Source organism: Anabrus simplex, chromosome 1, assembly GCF_040414725.1.
Source record: "Anabrus simplex isolate iqAnaSimp1 chromosome 1, ASM4041472v1, whole genome shotgun sequence".
Classification (NCBI taxonomy): Eukaryota; Metazoa; Arthropoda; class Insecta; order Orthoptera; family Tettigoniidae; genus Anabrus; species Anabrus simplex.
In genome coordinates this window covers 1,523,215,156-1,523,237,182 of record NC_090265.1, presented here as the reverse complement: position 1 = coordinate 1,523,237,182, position 22,027 = coordinate 1,523,215,156, and the positions used below count along the sequence as shown (strand labels likewise).

The 22,027-nt window shown below is 38.3% G+C and overlaps 1 protein-coding gene across 12 annotated transcripts in view; it reads left to right on the top strand.

The window, feature by feature from the left end:
• Positions 1-22,027, top strand: part of polybromo (protein) — a 618,289-nt gene that overhangs the window by 427,263 nt on the left and 168,999 nt on the right. For all 12 annotated transcript variants that reach the window (XR_010858640.2, XM_067138036.2, XM_067138039.2 and 9 more), the window contains 4 exons: positions 150-377; positions 14,375-14,551; positions 16,382-16,543; positions 20,068-20,228. Coding sequence is in view for 11 of the 12 variants with exons in the window: in XM_067138036.2 (XP_066994137.2) it covers positions 150-377; positions 14,375-14,551; positions 16,382-16,543; positions 20,068-20,228 (728 nt within the window). In the remaining variant the exon portion in view is untranslated. The remainder of the gene's footprint in view (positions 1-149; positions 378-14,374; positions 14,552-16,381; positions 16,544-20,067; positions 20,229-22,027) is intronic.

The window sequence follows — 22,027 nt, the reverse complement described above, 5'->3', positions numbered from 1 at the left end:
TATACCAGATATAATTATTATACATTGCTTTGATAAAGTTCCATTTGCTCATTAATGCCACAATTAATTTTGTTGATTTTAAAAAAAATTTATTTATTTTTACATATATTCTTGTGATATGTTTCTAACTTTACTTATGTTATGTGCAGGATGCTGGAGGATCTGCAACTTCTGGAGATTCAATGAGCTTCAATCAGCAAGTCTATAGAGTTGGAGATTTTGTCTATGTGGAACCCAAGGAACGAGGCATGGACTCGAGTATCATGCACATTGAACGTTTGTGGACCAATCAGGAAGGACAGCAGATGATGTATGGCAATTACTTTTACAGACCCAATGAAACATATCATGTAACAACACGGAAGTTTCTGGAGAAGGTAAGAATATGGTTGTTACATTTAGACCAAACTCTTGGCTTTTGGTAAAGTTAGAAAATAGCATAGTACTGAGCAAGTGGCCGCATGGCTTGGGTCGCATAGCCTTCAGCTTGTATTCGGGAGATAATTGTTTTCTGTGGTTTCCCATTTTTGCACCAGGCACCTCAATGAAGATCACAGTCACTTCCTTCCAACTCATAGCCCTTTCTCGTCCCATTGTCGTCATTAGACCTATCATTGTCGGAGTGACATAAAAAAAATTAAATTAAGAATAGCATAGTACCGTATTTACTCGCCTATAACACTCGCTTTATTCTCTAATTTTTTACTTCAAAAAAAGGGAGAGAATTTCACATAATACCATATTTTCTCACGTAACACACTTTTTTTAAAAGAAAAATACAGACTAATACTTCACATTTAAATCTAAGATTGATTTTTTTTTTTTTTTTTTTTTTTTTGTCCATATTGAACTGAGGTAGGAAACTTAAAAGGGTCCACCTTTTCAATACAAATAAATTGTATAAGTTTATTTACAACATATATTTACATTTGGAACTAGTTTCGACCTGTTTGGCGTCATCTTCAGCCAAAATGTGGGAAATAGGCATAGGTGTAAGCATGCAGACATTTACATTATACAAGATGTTAAATCAGTGTGATTAAATAAGAGACGTGAAATAGTGAATTACAATGTCAGTTTACAAAATGGTCATGAAGGGTGAGTCAAAATTGTATAAACATGAGTTAGGGCTCAAAAACGTAATCACTTAAAAAACATATAAACCACAACAAAACCACGCGGAAGTTCAAGATGAAATTGGCATTGGAGATTCAAATTATTTCAGACACTCTTCCATTGAATGTTGCCTGCCGCTAGTGTAGTACAAAACATGGGTTAGATTTCAACAAACCCAATCGTCTCAAAAATGCACATAACATTTTAAAAATATTTTTGGGTTGAGATGAAATTTGGCAGTTAGGGATTGAAATCACTTATTCACTAAGCGTCAATTCAAAACCAGCTGTGAAGGGTGAGACAAAATTGCACAAACGTGAGTTTGGACTCGATAAATGCAAAACCTGAAACACATGCAACACACTCGAAACTGTAGGTTCACGATGAATTTGGCACATGCGTAAATTATTCGAGGAATTCAGATATTAAAAAATTTATTTACAATTCATTTATATTTACCGTATTTACACGCGTATTAGACCCCTTTTTTCCCTACTTTTACAGCCAAAAATTGTAAAGGGGGGTCCAATATGCGATAACCTCAAAATTTTGTGCAGCGAACACACGACTTCTAGGCTATTAAGAGCTATAAATTGTACGTGTAAACATTTTATGCTATTATTTAACAAACTTAAAATGTGTTTACGTTATACTGGCTATTTTCGTCGGAAGGCAATATTTCTAAACATAAAAAAGGCAATAAATGGTGAACACGACTTTTAGGCCTACGGTACATATAAAAGTCCGTTTTAGTTACTCAAATCACGTCTTTCGTTACATCTCATTAATTCCTCTGGTGAGGTTGACGTCAGGAAGGGCATACGGTCGTAAAAACTCGCTACGAAGATTCATCTCACTTCATACTCGCCTCCGTAGAAAAAAGGGAAACGGGTATCGTGTTATCGTATAATTGAATGTTGATACAAAAGAACTTAATGGCCAGTCATTTGTCTCTTTCAGTTAATCAGTAGGCCTACCATACAGTAAACCTGATCACTGCTTTCATTTGAATTATCGCCTTGAGACACCAACTTCCCTGCCCTGCTACCGGCGTGTCGGCAATTCAGGTGACGTCATCTTCACTGCCATCTCGCCAGTCTCGTCAGCCGTGCTTCATTCTCTTTGTTTTCAGCCATGCACTGCAATCGAGAGCATACAAGTTCCCGTCTTTTTTAATCTTTTAAAAATAATTTCATTCCCGTCTATAGAGTCTAAACAGTGTGAAACTATTCCCAAATGGTTTCTAGAAATGGTCTCTGATATTCCCAGTTGGTGTATATGTAGCAGAAGCCACTCCTTCCAAATAAAGCCGTACTGTAGAAGGCATGCCAAACCATCAGCTGATAACTAACGTATGTTACGAGTTGTACTTCCGAATGTAATACGTAGTAATTGGAAACATTCTTTTGATAACTGCGGTTGTTGAAACACAGACCCTTATTTTTAAGTACATTTCATGCTTGTTCTCTACATTTATCACATCCGGATTTACGTAAACAGCTGTCCATGAGATAAGACAGACCACATTGTTTAGGTTAGGTATATTATCACCCTGATAGAGCCAAAAGCGCCTTGACGGAAAGTTTAAAAATAAATAACAGGAAAATATACTGCATTTATGGATATCTACAGGTGTGGCGGTAATGCGTTTTATTATCATAATGTTTAATTCTGTACGTTCGTTGTCTCCTTTTTTATTAACGCGTACCCTAATATGTTTTGTTTGGCGTCCCCGAAAATTGTTTAAAGTACGTGGGGACATAAAATTATTATTATTATTATTATTATTATTATTATTATTATTATTATTATTAGGTACGTTGGCGAGTAAAACAATCGTTTTAATTAGATAGCTATTATCATGTTTTAAACTTACTTCTCTCCAAATATATACCTATATTGGCCCGAGTTATGAGATATTAAATGACCACATCGTTAATGATCTTGCCTGCTGTATAAATAGCAACAACCATGAATATTTCTCAACTAAAGTAAACTTGTTTCCTCATCCCGAGGTGGTACAGCTCTTTTTAGACACACCCCCAGTGGAGGGGAGTTATATGTACCGCTTTTACCGCATATCAACCTTCCTGCCATTCGTAAATCTCTGGCAGTACGGTACCGGGAATCGAAGTCAGACCCCCGAAAACAGCCACTAATTGTGCTAATCATTACGCTGGCGGACATTATTAACTACAAAACACAGACATATAGCACGACTGATGCATTTTTGCAATGCGCGGGTTGGACATGAAGCTAGGCCTATTCATCTATTTGTGCGATGTCATCAGAGCTGCAGTAGACCTTCGCTACAGAGGCGGTCATTTCTTAACTACGAAACAAAGGTGTACCGCATGGATTCGACGAATTTTCATTGCGTAGGTAGTACGGACAAAACTATTCACAAATTTGTGCGATGTCATCAGAGCTGCAATAGGCTAAGACGTGTACCCGCTCAAAGCGGAATCGTCGTCGTTCTCTGACGAATTACGTTGAGGGGTCTTATAGGTGAAATTTTTTTTTTTTCATTTTCTTCGTCTTGAAAAGCCAGGGGGGGTCTAATACACGAGTAAATACGGTAAAAGATACATCAAATATAATATACACACAACTGGTTCAACTCATTTGCAGTTAATCATCATTTAGCGTGAAATTCCGGCATGAGATTAAAAAAAAAAAAGTCAAATAGGGTACCTCAGGTAAGTTGGACACGTGGGCTTGAAGTACCGACACTGGAAAATATTCCTCCCGTTACGAGCTGACAATACGACATGTGCTAATAAAAGTACATTCCATGTAAGTACATAATGATGACATACCGTCAAAAAAGAAAAAAGGAAAAAGATAGAAGAAAACTGTCCAACACGAGAAGGGCCGGGCATGGAAGGAGGGATCCCTGCTATATTTCCCCAAACCATTCGTATCCAATCTTGTATGAGTGACATGTCCATCCACCCTTTTTCTTGGATATGAACTTGAATCCCTCATGAAATTTTACTTTAGAGATTGTTTTTCGTTTATTAACACGACGGGACCACGCGATTTGTCTACCACTGCTAAGCAGAGTCTTGGAGGGGCGTGCCAGTCCAACTGATGAGCTCGAATGGCACGTCTGGGCGAAACTCTGCAAACGCACACGGCCTAACCACCCAAAACCTGGTTCTATTCCTGTGATCGTAAGATACAAGTAATCGGCACCAATGCATAAAAAAACAATATCAGCCGTTGGCTGCTGATCATTAGTTGTGACAAAGGTGCAATACTCAGTATTACTATGTATTACAACTTATCAGCCGTTGGCTGTTGATTGCTAGTTGTGTGAGACACATAACGGCTTCTAGTAGCAGTGTTTCGACATTAAACTTTAACACTGCTGTATTAGAAATGTTAGGAAAAGTAATTACGAAGATTTATATTAACATATATACATGGGAGCAGTCAAAGGAAATAGAATACAAAAGTCCCGCACCAATGCGTATAACTATATTTATGTCGTTGGCTGATGATCACCAGTTGTGATAAGGTAACACATAGTGTCTAGCAGCAGTGGTATGGTTTCAGAATTCAAAAATTATATTGTTTGGAATGCTAGGGAAAACATTCTGGCACTTTGAGGGATACCAAATGAGATCCCATTTAGGAGCGTAGTTGTGAGCTGAAAAAGTTATCTGCTTGAAGTCCCAGGTTCTAGAAATTTGACTCTCGATAAGCAAATGGTGAATTTTACTGGCGTGAAATGAAACTTGTTAGGAGTGCCTTAAATTGTTTAGGCTTAATTTAGGTGTATGAAAAGAAAGGTTGAATAAGTACAGTAGAACCCTGTTCATCCGAAATAAAGGGGGCGGAGCCACTTCGGTTGACGCGTGTTTTTGGATGACACTTGATAAATATTTTCGGAAGTTAAATGTCGAAAAAAAAATGCATAAACTTTGTTAAGTGAAGGTGCATACTGTATATTTACATTAAAAGTTTACATAATGTCACTCATTGTATAAAATCAGTGATTTTCTTCTGAATTTTCTTGGGGCGGTGCTGTCGTGCAGCTATGTCGCTCCACCGTTTAATCAACAATACATCAGCTGGTGTAGGTTCATTGCTTTGTTCAACAAAGTGCAAAGCAATCTGAAATAATTAATTTTTTTTTGTTACTACTGAACTGAATACTGTATACAGTAATTTTATTACAGTACCGTGTAAGCGTGTGGTACTGTATTTTAATAAAAATTCAAAATCAATCTTACCTCCAATGCATTAAATCCATCATCCAATGAATCTCGATTGTCAGAACTGCTATTGTCAAGGTTGGAGTCGTCTGCATAATCTTCATGGTGATTAATAATAATAATAATAATAATAATAATAATACCTGTGTGGGGATTTACCGGTTACCTCCATCGGACACGTCCCATTGGAATTGGGGAAGCTCGCTGGCTCTGCCGCCAGCAGAGTCAGAGGGTAGTAGGGAAATAAAATACCACCGTGAAAAAAAAAAACTGGTCCCTTGCCAGGGTTACGGCGAAGACTGGTAAATGACCAGAAGCCAGAAAACATCTTGAGTCAACCTCTAGGGCTAACAGCCTTAGTTGTAAAAGGATGGGTACCCGTCCAAAGCAAAGTCAAGTCAAAAAGCATGATGGCACAACATTTCAAGAAACATACCCCAGGGGGTAAATCTTCAGATAAATCCCTCATCGTGAACGCCACGGCGCATGAGGCTCGTTCGGATTCTGGGGGAGACTCGACATCATGCAAGAGACGAGTCGGAGCGTCTCGGTGTACCCCAAAGAGTCAAAAACTCAGACCAAAATCTAAAACCTTTCTAGCAACTTTCAACATAAATTCACTTACACAAACTGGCAAGCTGAAAACCCTCACCAAAGCTCTTCACGAAAATCAGATATCCATAGTGGCCGTACAGGAAACAAGGTACCCAGATGAAGAGATTTTTGAATCCGAAGGCTACCGATTTTTCAAGAGCAAAGCGCAAAGAGGAATCCTCAATGGTGCTGTGATGCTTGGAACCGCGTTTGCTGTTAGAACCAAGATCCTTAAATCGGTTGCAAATTTCGAACCTGTGAATGACAGATTGTCTATACTCACAATTAAATGCGCAAACAAAACCTACGCCCTAGTTAACGCACATGCTCCTACAAACGATAAGAACAAGTCTGATCCAGACGAAGTTGATAATTTCTGGGACCTACTGGATGAAAAATTGAACAAAATCCCCAAACACCATGTCAAGCTTCTTTTGGGTGACTTCAGTGTCCAACTAGGTCGTGAGCAGAAGTACAAGAAAGTTATAGGAAATTACCCTGCTCACAAAAGAACCAATCCCAACGGCAAAAGACTGGTGACCATTTGCGAAAATCACAACCTGCAGGTCATGTCGACCCACTTTCGCCATCTACCCAGAAAGCAAATGACTTGGCGTTCTCCCGTCCAAGCTCTCGGGGAGTTCCAAATTGATCATGTTGCGATCTCCAAGAGAAACAGCCCTGAGATTATGAATGTCAAGGTAAAGAAAGGCATCGGTGTGGCCTCAGATCATTATATGTCTCTTATCAAATTCAAACCAATTCCCGCAAACACAAGGAAGACAACCAAACAGGTCACACGCTTCGACAATGATAAACTTCGGCAAAGGGTCGAGGAGTTCCAGGAGAAGGCTAGACCAAACGACTGTGACTTTAACAACGCCAAAAGTCTCCTTGTTGAGGCCGCCAAAGACGTTGCAGAAATCAAGAGAAGCAAAAAGCATGCCTGGTGGAATAGTACCTGCGAATCAGTCCTCCAAGAAAGACTCAATGCGTGGAAACAGTACAACTCTACAAAATCAGAAAATGATTGAGAAACCTTCAAAACCCAATGTGCCCAAGCAGCTAGGGTGTTCAGAACTGAGAAACGTAAATACGAAAAATCTCTCATTGAAAAGATAGAACAAAACTTTAGGAAGAATGAAAGCAGAGAGTACTACAGAGCCTTCAAACGCAAACTCACTGGCTATAAACCACCATCTCTATGCTTTGAGTGAACGGACGGCACGCTGGCGACGTCAAATGAAGAAAATTGCAGCATTCTGGCAGATTACTTCAAGAATTTACTTAATTGCTCTAAACCGCAAAACGCCATTGAGACCAAGGAACCCTTACTCAGGTACCCAGATTCCAGACCACCCGACAGAGATGAAATCAAGCGCCACATTACCCGTCTCAAAAATAACAAAGCGCCGGGGGAAGACTCAGTAGTAGCAGAACTATGGAAATATGCCCCAGAAGAATTACTTGATATCTTGCAAAAGCAAATAGAAGAAATTTGGAACAAGAAGACCCTACCCGAAGATTGGAAAATAGCTTTGATCCATCCATTACACAAAAAAGGCAGCATGAAGAACATCAACAACTACAGAGGAATATCTTTGCTACCCGTGACTTACAAAATTCTATCACTTGCCATCCTGGAGCATTTGGAAGCACAAGTCGAACATCAAATAGGTGAATACCAAGGAGGGTTCAGAAAAGGTCGCTCAACAGCTGAACAGATCCAAAATCTCAAAACGATCATCAGATATTGTACACTAAGGTCCAAGCAGTATGTGTCTGTCTTTGTGGACTTTAAGAAAGTGTATGACTCCATTGACCGGGAAGTCCTGCTAAACATCTTAAATGAATTTGGAGTTGATTTGAAACTGCTGGCATTAATTAGAGCCACCCTGACCGATACAAAATCCAAGGTGAAATTCCACGGATGTCTCTCACATTCCTTTGACATCAAATCAGGAGTCCGACAAGGTGATGGGCTATCCCCGATACTCTTCAACTGTGTTCTTGAAAAGATCATCAGAACCTGGTGGGTGAGATTACAGGAAACCAACTACAGTCCATTGAGAATAGGAACCAAATCCAAGGGGATCGCAACAGACTGCTTAGCATTTGCCGATGATATTGCTGTTCTCTCATCCGACATAGAAACCGCTAGAGCTCAAGTTGAAATTTTAAAGGAAATTGCCGAACAAACTGGTTTGCAGATATCGTTTGAGAAAACAGAAGTAATGACTAACATCAAAGAGGCTCCACCAAAACTCCATACAAAATACGGGGACATCACCCGAGTAGACAAATTCAAATACCTGGGTGAGATCATCGTGAAAACTGGACTGGACAAAGAAGCACTTCAGGAGCGAGTACGCAAACTGGAAATAGCCTACCAAACATCCCGCACAATCTACAACAAAAAAATGCCTTTCCCAAAACACCAAGATACGTCACTATGAAACAGTTCTGAAGCCAGTAGTTCTATATGCAGCCGAAACCCTGTCTCTAAATGCCAACAAAGGACTCCTTGAAGAACTGGAGAAAAGAGAACGCAAAATTGTGAGAGGAATCTTGGGATCAAAGTACAGAAATGGAATCCATCAAAAGAGATCCAACAAGGAAGTCTACAGCGAAATAGAGAAAATTACTGACACAATCAGAAAAAGACGGGCACGATTTTACGGTCATCTGAAAAGAATGGACAGAAGAAAGTTAACTAAAGAAATCTTTCACTTTTTTGATTCAAACCCCAAAACCACAATTCCCTGGTTTAGAAATACCAAAGAAGACCTGTAAATGCTACATATCTCAGCTGAAGACGCCTTTAACAGAGATCTCTTTCGCAAGAAAATATTGACGAACGGGCTAAACTGAGACGAGCAACCGAAGAGAAGACACGGTGCCCCTTGGACAGAGGAGCGTAAGCAGGCTCACTCACAAAGAATGAGGGAAATTTGGGCTCTAAAGAAGGCGAAGTTCAGTGTCAAATGCAACAAGACTTAAAGTGGTCCTTGATGGCCCCAGTGAATTGTATATATATTATAACAATAATAATAATAATAATAATAATAATAATAATTGCTGCTTGTTCAAGAAAAATGTATCATGGAACGAACTAGAGGGTAAGAAACTGTTTTGTTTTATGCTACACGTGCATTCTGGCATATAAAAATAGGGTTCGCCTAGTAGTTCTCAGCACATGTAGCAAGAGAATTACTAATATCTATGTTTAAGAACGAGAGGGTAAAAACAAAATGTTTAAATACAATTTTGCCAGAGCATTTCGGTTAAGCGGGGTTCCTCTGTACATAGGTGCATTGTGAGTGACAACAATGGCAGCCGTTATTTGTTTATAATAGTTGTTTCAAGGGAACTTGTTGTGGGGGTTTTTAGAATCACTCGCCTAAATTTGAGTTTTATGTATTTATAGAATGCTATGTAAAATATTCTAGCGTGAGAATGGTTAATTTAGACTTTGAACGGAGGTAATGTTGTAAATTTGAAAAATGAAGAACACCATGTCGAAATCTTTGGCTTGTGATGCTGGCCTTGTGAAATAAAATGTTGATTAAACTTTTGGCATAGTCCATAGCGAAGGAATTAAATGTCAAACTCACTACAACTGGTCAGAGTGTCATGGCTCAGGAAGAGACATCATCAATCTTTCGGGGAAGAGAAGTTGTAGTGGCCCAGCACGATGGTGGTGTTGCGTGCTGGATGCTAGCATGTTGATCATAATCTGTGGTGGATGGTGTGGAAGCCAAATGTTTGTAGAATGTCTGTAATTGAGATATTATTATTAAATTTAATGTTTAAAGAGATGAGATCTAGGCAGTAAAGATGAGTAAATATTAGTATCACATACCCGATAGGCCGCTGAGGAGTTACTTGCTCGGGTTAAGTGTTGTAGGACTAATGAAGGAAGCTCGGCTAGTATTCCATGCGTTGTGTTCGTGAGGTCATAGTGGAAGGGGAAGCGCTTGGGAGGGAGGAGCTATGGGCTTGTTGTCCATGCGCAGAGGAGAGTTGACGGAAATGTGGGAGGTAGAGTGGAGGGCTGCTCCTGTATATGTGTTGGGAGTGTTGGCTGGTATCGTATGAGATTTAAAAAATGGGGGGTTTGGTCCTGAAAGTTAATGATGGATAATTTCAGTATCCATTATTCCTTAGGCTGTGAAGATGTTATAAATATAAATTTAGTCATGACACAGATATAATTACAGAATCGTACAAAAAATATGCAAAATGGTGAAGGAACATTTAAAAAAAAGTAAAAAGAAAGAAGCAGAATAATATGATAGAAAATGCGAGGAAAGGAAGAGAGAGGGGAGTAAAGATGGATACTAGGAGGAAGAGATTCTTCGCCGGGTAGCTATATTTGTTTGAGAAATGCGAGTATTTAACAACCAATGGGTATCACAAGCATGTAAATAGGTAATTCCAATTAATGTTCCCCTGTCCAGAGTATAGTTCCGGTAGTAACTTAAGTTGAAAAAGAAAAATCTTGCATCGTGAATGTTAACACTGACACTAACTGGCTGAATGAAACAGTACATAAGAAGCCAGGTATAAAAGGAAGGAAATAAAGCCAGACGGGCCAAGGAAAAGTCTAAAGTCCAAATAGCTTTTAGATTTTTGTTGCTCACCAAGTTGCCTGATGTAAAAAGGCCAAGATGGTAATGGCCAAATAATAAGACAGCACACAGGTCCTCAGTGCTCCACCACTTGGTAATGATACGAGACTGACTTGTGAGGGGTGGAGTCCGGATTATATAGCACAATGGAAAAATCTAGAAGCATAGGTAAGAAAGAGCCAGTGTTTTCTAGAACTGTGACGTCTCAGCCATGTCCAAAGGTGGAAGTTACAACAGGCAAGCAAGGCAGTTATGTAGCGAAGGCAGCAGCACAGCAATCAAAAAGAGAAGCGGCAGCAGAAGGTGGGAGTGTAGAATTACGCTGAAACTTGCATAGTACTAGAGAGAATGTTACAATATACAGACGCTGATTTATCCTCACCATTCTTCTGATAATCCCAGCACACGTCATCATAACATGTTAACGCTTCTTGGGGAGACATATCAAAGTACTTCAGTAACTTCTTTATGTCAGCACTCTTTTTTTCACTAACGTGATTTATGAATGGAAGCTTCACAGCTGTATCAATGATATTTGCATTACTTATTCTTGGCGTAAGAACTTCAATTTCAATACTGGACCCTGCGTATGTAGTTTTCATGGGTACCTGTCCGTCCTTATATTGCAATAGACGGACGTCGTTCATTTTGAATGGAAGTTGCTTCTTCAGAATTTCCTGAGATTTAGATTTAAAATAAAATATCTACATCATAATCACATTTCATAAAAATTGGTCCAGTGGGGGATTGCTGGAGACTTACATGAAAAAATGCCTTGCATTTTAAATATATAGATGTCCAGTTTCAGTAAGTGCAGTGTAGATGTTCACTTTTGCCAGTAGATGTTGAATTTAGCTAAATTTTGACTACACCAATAAATTCAGCTGGTGCTAAAATATACGGATACACCAATATCTCAAAATTGATAATTTTGTAGATATTAAGTTTTGTGAAACCTCCTCTCAAATTTCTCCACAGTGTCATGTGGAGTGAGAGCATATGATGCTATTGATGATTTGTCTGGGGTCATTAAGCCATGAGCAGACCCCTTGGTGTTATTTGACAGGAGTAGGCTATGTTCTGACATGGGATTTCACCATCTCCCTACATCATCATCATTTCATGTCCGGATGTGCAGGTTGCCCGTGGGATTTAAATAGAAAGACCTGCACCAAGCGAGCCGAACATGTCCTGAGACATTCCCAGCACGAAACACATAAAGTTATCATAATACAGACTGCAGCATGGACCACACACTAGTTGTCAGCACATTCAAGCTTGTACCCAGGAAATTACTACGTACCCAAAATCTTGTGCACCCTTATATTAACAATTCCTCTGTATCTAACCCAGAGCAAGTATAGCAGTTTGCTTGCAGCCTTGTACATAATCTGGCTGTTCCTATGCAAACCAAAAGGAATGCAGATGACAGGTGAACACAACTACATTATGCCATATACAACTCATCAGCCTCAGCTTTTGGGCAAGGTGGAGTTCATAAACAATGACTTGTATGAGGCCATTTCGTGAGGCCAAAAGAAAAGACCTATTTGCATACAAGCCAAGTCCAAATACCATCATGCATGATGCTGTAAGTATGTAATGAACATCACACAGCAGACTGCCTGTCGATCCCCGAACAACTACTTGTCAAATTTGGGCAAAATCGTACAGGAAGCTGCAAATTCTAGTGAGAGCAGAGTCATGTACGAAGGTACAAAGAAGGCCATTGATCCGACAGCAAGGAAGGTTGCTCCTCTGAAATCCAAGATGTATGTTATCATCATCAATCAAGACAAGCAGATGAGCTGCTGGGTTGAGCATTATCATGAACTGTTTGCCACTGAGAATGAAGTGACCGAAGATGCCCCTGTTGCCATCCCACAGATGCTAGTTATAATGAGTAGATACCCCCCCCCACTATTGATGAATTCAGTAAAGCTGTTGATTCACTAACAAGTAGGAAAGCACCTAGAGATATGGAATTTCTGCTGAAGTTCTGACTAACGGAAAGTCTGCACTCCTTCAGCATCATAATGTGGCTTTAGAGCTGGCCATTCTACAGTGGACATGATCTTTTCATTATGTCAGCTTCAAGAGAAGTGTTGTGAGCAACAGTGACCACTCTTCATCGTGTTCGCTGATATGTTCAAAGCTTTTGACCAAATTGCTAATAGTAGGCTATTCAAGTTTCTTCAGAAGATAGTCTGCCCTCACAAACTACTCAGAATGATTGTCTCTTGCCATGAGAATATGCAAGGAACTGTCTTCTTCTGTGGAAGGATTTCTGGAGCCCTTCCTGTGAACAGCAGCATAATGCAAGATTATGTTCAGGCTTCTACTCTCTTTGGCATTTTCTTTTCCCTACTCTTGAGATATACATTTGAAGACTGTACTGAGGTCATATACTGTACCTACCCAGTAGAGCCGATGTTAGTCTGTCCTGTGGTGTTCGCCTTAAAGCGAGGATCAAAGTGAGAATGGTATTCATACATAAATTGCTATATATTGATGTTACTTTGATCGCCCACACAGTAGATCAGCTGCAAGATTTCACTGACTGGCTCTTGTACACCATGAAGAATTTGGTCTTCCTGTCAGTTTCCAAAAATCTAACGTTATGGCACAGGGCACTGTCAAGCTTCCGTCCTTTGCCAAATCCTCTCAAAGTACTTGGCGACTTCATCCACTGTACCTTGTGTCCACGATATCCAATGCCAAGATCACTAATAGGATTGCAAAGGCAGGATCTGTTATGGCTAGTCTAAATAAGAGAGTATGGAATAATAAACTACTGATGGTAAACACAAAAATACAGTCTACAAAATCTGTGTTATCAGCACACTTGTTTATAGCATGAAGCCTGGACAACACTTGCAAGGCACGAGAAACAGATTAATAGCTTTCATATCTGCTGTCTTTGAAGGATCTTCAAGATTTCATGGAGAGACAGAGTGCTCAGCACTGAAGTTATACAATATGCCAGTGTCTCTATTATATATGCACTGTTCATTCATAGGCAACTCAGATGTCTGGGACATGTAAGGTGCATGTCAGGTGAACGAATACCTTAGCCGTTATTGGATGGTGAGTTACGTGAAGGTGTGAAGCCAGTCGGCAGACCACACCTGTGCTCCAGACATATGCAAGAGGAATTTGTTCCAGGCCAACATTGATCCTGGCTGCTGGAAGAGTTTTGCTGATGACTGAAATACGTGGCAGAGAGCTGTGCACAATGGAATTCAGGAACAGGAAAAAAAGGGGGGGAAAAGATCAGTGAGGTAAATGGTAAGAGGCCCAGGCGAAAGGAAAGAATGACCTCTAGCAACGCTTTCTCATGCTTTCACTCTAGAGTGGGACTCATCAGCTGCTCAACACACTGCTGAAACTGAACTGGAGTGCTACACCATTATCTTACTAGGACAGACAGATACCATTCATTGCAATTTATGTGAAGAATTGCTGTTCTCATTGCTTTATCTCTAGTTCTATAGTCCTTATTAAAGGTATAAACTGGGATATAGTGGGTTTGAGCCCCACTGTCAGGAGCCCTGAAGATGGTTTGCCGTGGTTTCCCACTTTCACACCTTAATTACCTTAATAATGGCCAGGGCTGCTGCCTTCCCACTCCTAGGCCTTTCTTATCCCATCATCGCCATAAGATCTATCTGTGTCAATGCGACATAAAACAAATTGGAAAAGGTATAAACTTATGGTGTAAATTGTAAATTGATGAGCAAATGGAAAGGAAATTCTAGAATTGTAATGTTGTGTTTAAGAAGTTTTTAAGTTGTTATTTTTGTTTTACAGGAAGTTTTTAAGAGTGACATTCATTCTGCCACTCCTCTAAACCAGGTGTTGGGTTTGTGCTGTGTCCTGAGTGTCAAGGATTACTTCCGTTCAAAGCCAGAAGGATTTACTGACAAGGATGTATATGTTTGTGAATCTCGTTATTCTTCAAAAGCAAGAGCTTTCAAAAAAATTAAGGTATAGTATTCATGAATACCTGCTGTTTTAGAGAAAATGTACATCTGTATTATGTGTGGTTTACATTCTTAATATTACATAGATGTACTTAGTGACATGTACATGTATGATATAAGATCTGGCAAGATAATAAAATTATTTCAGTTATGAATGCTTAACATTCAGTATGAACAGTCTATATTAACAAAATTAGTTTGAATTTAACAAGAGTTCAAGAGTTTAAGAAATGAGTTAACTGAGGGAGTCAGACCACAGGTATGGCTCCCTTTGTTGTCCTGTTATCAAGTCTCATATCTTCATTGACCTTTACGTTTTCTTCCATTTTAAAAGTTTTTTCCCTGCAGACACTTCAATTTCCCTATGTTCACAATGCAATCCAGTCCCTGCTTTTACGTTGACAAAGTTTTGTATTTCCTGCAATTTACACCTTTTAGACCAGCTAACATAAAGTGAAGTTGGTGGTTAAATAAATAAATAAATAAATAAAACGTAGAACCAGACAAAATGCACTTGGGACGTCGTTAAGTGTCGCCAGACTGCACAGAGTGGACAATTGCATAATCCACACCATCAAATAATCCGCACATCCTAATTTTAGGAGAGAATCTAAAGAAAAAACAGAATTGGCTTTAATTTGCATTTTATTTACAAGAAATTAGTCCTCTATATACTCCAAAACTAATTAAAAAGTATGACTTGTTTGTGGCAACTCGCTGTCAGAATTGTCATGCAGTTTGCATACATTCCCCTGATAGTTGTAACCAGCTGGTTTGGTCTGTGTGTTGTCCAGAAGGTATTAGCTGTGTAGGAAAGTGTTGTGCAAAATGCCTGGCGATTATTGTTTAGTTTTTGAAGTTTCAGTTTATTCTTTTACCAGTCACGAGTACATCTTTCTCTGATATAATACTTATTTCCTGCTTTGCAGTTTCCAATGTTCTCTGCATCTTCAATAACCCTAAGCTTTTCTTTAGCCTTGAACGAGAATTGTAAGAACTTGTAGCTATACTTAACACGTGGTTCACACTTCATTTCTAACATGCTGCTGTTGCCACAAGTATGAAGGCTGAGCAGTACTGTAGTATTACAGGATCCATTGTTTGAGGTGAAGCAGTACCGGTGCCAACCGTATTTCAAATAATTGGTGCACCCAAGTTTGTCTTTGCTAAATTCTAGAAAAAACATGGGCAGAGTATTGACGTATATATGGTAAATGCGATGAAGCAAACAACAAAAGCAAGTGTAAAACAATAACCACAAAATAATGAAACCATGAAAATGACTAATTTTCCTGAAAAAACATCACAAAATAATTAACTCAGACAGGGAGAACTCTGAATCACTTCATAAATTTACGACTGTACACCACTGCAGCCTTTCAGAAAGTAAACACACGCAGGTTAACTGTCACCATGTACCTGGCTGCAAGGAAAAGCGGAAGTTCCCCTCTCGAATTGCCTGACATGGTATAAATGGGGAGAAGCAAAAATTTGATGATCTTAATACATTGTGAGCATAAGAAATCTGAGGGAGACCAAAAAAAATTTTGCAAATGACAGGAAAACGTTGATTCAGAAATGTATAAGGGATTAATACTGTTTTTTTAAAATATTGTATCTACATACATTTCTATTGTACCGTAGTGACCATTGGTACCTTTTGAATCTCTTTCTAAACTGGATATTTTAATTACCAATCTGAGAGTTCATCTGCTATGAAAACAGGAGCAACATAATTTGAATTATGCAATAGTGAGATGGTAATTTATAAGAACTTTTATTATTTTGTATACTGTACTAAATTGTTTAATTGTATGTTGTTTGATTACCACAGGTTTGGCCCTTCAGTGTTTCTGAACACATGAAACTGATTCCTCGAGATGAGGTGATTGAGCCAAAGCGTGTCATGTCTGTCTTCAGAGACCGGGTAGAAAAACACAAGGAGGAGATAGCTGAACTGGAAGAAAGGGAGAAGTTTGTTGAGAAAGAAAAGCCAGTGAGTTGTATATTTAATTGCTGGTACATCTCTAGGATTGAGGGCTACATGTACAGTCACCCCCCCAAAAAAAAAAAAAATGAGCGAATGGTATTGTAGAAGTTCCTCGCTGCTACACCTTTGTTGTATGTATCCACTGGTATCTATATTGTAGGGGAATTATACTTTGATAGTAATTAAAATTAAGTCTGATAAAATAGTAAATATGAGTAACATACAATGCCATCTGCTCAAATGCTGGGGCTGTACCTTAATTAAGGCCACGGCCGTTTCCTTCCCACTCCTAGCCCTTTCCTGTCCCATCGTCGCCATAAGACCTATCTGTGTCGGTGCGACGTAAAACAACTAGCAAAAAAAGCATCTGCTCATTCTTTAATTAAAGTGACAGTACAATCTTCATGTAGACCTTTGATAGATATAACTCCAAAGGTATTCCTGAAATGAATTAAATCAATTATATATACACTTTTCAACTCTATCCTTTCTTCCTTTGATATATCATGGATATGTGCATACTTTAAAATTTCTCATCCTACCTGAATGTTTTGTTCTTATTTCACATTTCGTATACAGCTCATGGATTGTTTTCTGCACTTATTTGCAATTATACTCTGTAGCATTTTCAGAAGCAGTCTACAACAAAGAAAGAAATGAATGCAATGAATACATTTGTGGAATATTACTTTAAAAAGCAAAAGAAGTAATAAGCATTAACTCTGGGGTAATTATAACATATTGTAAAATTATGTTCTTCAGTGAATATTCTGTTGATTATTTGATATTTCTGAACTCTAATATGTTATCATATTTACTCGCGTACTTAACACACATTTTTTAATGTAAAATGTACACAAAAATCCAGCTGCTTAAATTATTTGCATAATTCTGCTACCGGTTCACAAAACATATTTTTACAGAGAAAGAAAGATGAATTAAATAACATGACCATTGGGAAAACCAGAAATTCTTAATCATTTGACATAAAATTATTGCAAGTGTTATTGCATCAATTTCTTTCTGAACGGTCAAGAGCACAACTTTACATGTGGCATGTTGAACGCACGATTTCGAAGTAGCCTACAGGCACCAGAAAGATATTCTTCTCATTACGAACTAGCACTTGAAGCAAAATAAGAGGGTTGAGGCAAAAGTCACTGCAACTATTTTTTTTTCCTTCTTCTGTAACACAACATTTCAAAAGCAAAAAATACTTGTTTCTTTATTTTAGGGCCTTAAAATGTTGTTACCGGGTCCCATAGGGACATACCAAGGTTCGTTCCTCGCATTGCGAGGCTTCAAATGAGATAGGGACATACCAAGGTTCATTCCTCGCATCGCAAGGCTTATAGGGACATACCAAGGTTTGTTCCTCGCATCGCGAGGCTTCAAATGAGTTTTCTCTCGTCCTTGTACGACAGATTCAATAATTTGCCTATATTAGCCTATTGTGATGTGCCAAAGGGCCTAAATCTAGGGAATGATGAGGACTTACCATGTCGAACCACTTCCATAACCCTCTCAGGAGCAATAAGAACAAAGTACGAAATTTTCAGCGAAATTGGTGTAGTAGTTTTTGAGTCTATAGAATACGAACAAACATTCATTTTTATATATAAATAAATTGTAATGAAAATAAAGTGTTAAATTTTAAGTTGAAAAAGTGTAATAAACATAAATTAAAATTGCTGAAAAAAAGAAAATGATAAATAAAATAAAAAATAAAAAGATAAAAATCAAACTTTAGAAAGGTACCCTTCCAGTTTCATGACACAGAGTAGTTATGTGACATCACGACTGGCAGGAACTATGCCACCTTGCAGTGACAGTTGAGACAGTTGAGGCATTCCACCTATTCAATACAATACAATGTTATAAAATGAATTATGACATTTTATTATTCATGGGACCAGTTTCAATGTTCGTGTGCATCATCTTCAGCCACAAAATTAGAAAAACATCCAATGACAACTTAAGGTTGCAAAAACAATGCATAAAAGTGTACACAAATCTTATAAATGATAGGAGGAATGACTTGATTAAAAATATAGCACCAATTATCTTAAGGTTATATGTAAACGTCCTCTTAACAAGAGTTCACTGAATCTAAAAAACTTTGAATGATATGTGACTAGATTAACAATGAGCTGAGGACAATAACTTATGTATCACTATCTTAAAGTCCAACACCATATTTCCTTTTTCATGAGAATATTTGTACGAAAGTCTTCCTGATAAACATTGACCGAATCTTGAAGTAAATGGTGCATATGATAAGAACTTCAGTCAAAAACATTTTGCTTTACCATTGATTGAAAAAGATCAGTCGTTAAAATAGCTTAACCAGTCTTAAGATGTAAATTGTAAATCCAAAGAGAACAACAAGGAACTTCAAACTCTTCTTCTCTAACTTAAACAATTGTGGCTGGATCCGGTCTACTAAGTATTCTATAGCAAGTTTTTACACGAAAATGAGGCGGACGCCGTGTTTTCCCAGGGTGCTAAACGATGTTCTCGGTACGATGTGTGTAATCAGATGTTAGAGAAGACACTGAGAGTCGAAAGACACCGTGACCGATGTACCTTCAACACAGGTACAACCTTTAACACAATAATTTATATCACTCTCATTGATACATGATCCATCACATTGAATCTTGAATGCGCTGATGACCTGCGACAGTTGGTTGATGCATGTATCAGTGCTAATGGAGGGCATTTTGAACATTTCATGTAAGAAAGAGTTTCATGTGGTGTGCTGGTACATTCTGTTCGTATGTGTTATCCGTGATGAATGTGCAATGTATAGTTTTAGAAAATGATTTCTAACATAGAAATAAAGCATTTCCAGACTCGTGTCCACTTAGCATATTTTCTTCTTCTAGATGTGAGGTATGTTTCCTGAAAATCTGGCCATATCTTATTGTTATACCCAGCATACACATCACACATCATATCTACTTCACTTCAGGTGATAGAACACGAGAGGAATGTTGATAATAGTCATCATTGATATACTGTAATTTCAAGACTGTCTCTGCAGTGCAATCTTGTCCCATTCTCTCTGATGTTCCATCCTTATTTCATGGCATGCACAAAGAAGACAGTATACAGTATTCCTACATCACCTTCTCGCTAAGCTTGGAGAAGCTGCAGTGGCCACAGCTTGCCAAGTAGAGGGAGCCCAGTCATAGGTGTAACCTAGCAAGTTCAAATGTAAATTGACGATAATTTGCATATCTCCTGCACAATGAGCCTTTAACTTCACCCATGTTTATTTTGAGGCCCTTTCTTATGTCTGGCGGATTTTCTATCCTGGCAACAATAGCACTACCAATAAGGTGACACTCCCATTTCAAAAGTTCTTCAGGTAAACTGACACTAAATTTACTCCAAGAGCTGTAACTTCTCCAAAGATATGTAGTCTCATTGTCACTGTGTAGTTTATTTTATCATAATTTTATGTAACATGTAATTTTTACATAGTGCAAGTAGCTATAATTTTGTGTAAATCAATTCTTTTTCAGAATGTTGTAATGTTCAATCCCCAAGGACAAGAAGGTTGCACATATTATGAACAGTACAACATACCCTCAGGTGTGATTCGCACAGGGGATTGTGTTTATGTTCGTACCGATGGTGGACGGCAACTTATTTGTCAGGTCGATTCTATTTGGACTGACAAGCAGTAAGTATCAATTTGCTGCTATGCATTTATCATGAAATGAACAAAATTGTAAATAAGAATTCTTTGAAGAACTACCGTATTTACTCGCATATTAGACCCTTTTTCCACCACTTTTACAGCCAAAAAAAAATAAAGGGGGTCCAATATGCGATAACCTCAAATTTTGTGCAGTGAACACATGACTTCTAGGCTATAAAGAGCTATAAATTGTACACATAAACATTCTACACTATTCTTTAACAAACTTATGAATGTATTTTAATTATACAGGCTATTTTTGATGGAAGGCCGTATTTCTAAATGTAAAAAGACAATAAATGGAGAACACGACTTGTAGGTCTAAATAGAGCCAGTTTTAATTACTCTTATACTCTTATTTCGTTACATCTCATTAATTCCTCTGATGAGGTTGATGTCAGGAAGGGCATCCAGTCGTAAAAACTCGCTACAAAGATTCATCTTGCTTCGTACTCAACCCCGTAGAGAAAAGGGATAAGGGTATCATATTATCATGTTATGCGATATTGGTACAAAATAACTTAATAGCCAGTCATTTGTTTCTGTGAGTTGAGCAGTAGACCTACCACACAGTAAACCTAAGTAAACCCGATCACTGCTTTCATTTGAATTATCGTCTTGCGCCGCCAACTTCCCTGCTACCAGCGTGTCATCATTCCAAGTGATGCTATCTTCACTGCCATCTCGTCAGTCATAGCAGCAGCCCTGCAATCGGGAGCATTCAAGGTCCCGTCTTTTTTAACCTTTTAAAAATAGTTTTGTTCCCGACTATATAGTCCAAACAGTGTGAATAAATTCTCGAATGGTTTCTGGTTATGGTCTCTTATATACCCAGTTGTTATATGTGTAGCAGAAGCCACTCCTTTCGAATAAAGCCGTGTAGAAAGCATGCCAAACCACCAGCTGATAACTAGCATATGTTATGAGTTATACTTCCGATTGTAATACATAGTGACTGGAAGCATTCTTTTGATAACTGCAGCTGTTGAAAGCCAGACCTTTATTTTTAAGTATATTTCATGCTTGTTCTCTACATTTATCACATCAGGATTTACCTGAACAGCTGTAAATGAGACAAGAGAGACCACATTGTTTAGGTTAGGTATGCTGTCGCCTGAATAGTGCCAAAATTTCTACAATGGAAAGAATAAAAATAAATAAGAGGAAAGTTTGCCATGGTATGGATATCTACAGGTGTGGCGGTAATACGTTTTATCATCATGTTGTTTAATTTTGTATGTTTGTTGTCTCCATTTTTTATTAACGCATGCCTTAGTATGTTTTATTTGGCGTCTCCAAAAGTTGTTAGAAGTAAGCGGACACATAAAATTATTATTATTTGCTAATCAGCCAACTAGGGACCACAATAAGTTTCATTATACATTCTGGCGTTTACTCAGTTTTCAGTAAATCCAGTAGGTTTTCTTTAGCTCGCTGTGTTGAGCACGGCGTTCATCCGACCACTTTGCACCAGTTGTCCACTTCACATTCTGCAGAGTCCCAAAAGTCACAGCGCTTTTTCTGAAAAGTCTCATTTGTGCACGTCATTATTATTATTATTATTATTATTATTATTATTATTATTATTATTATTATTATTATTATTATTATTTGTTAGGTACGTTGGCGAGTAAAACAATCATTATGATTGGGTAGTTTTTATCACGTTTTAAACCTAAGCCTACTTCTCTCCAAAAAATACCTATATTTGGCGTCTCCAAAAGTTGTTAGAAGTAAGCGGACACATAAAATTATTATTATTTGCTAATCAGCCAACTAGG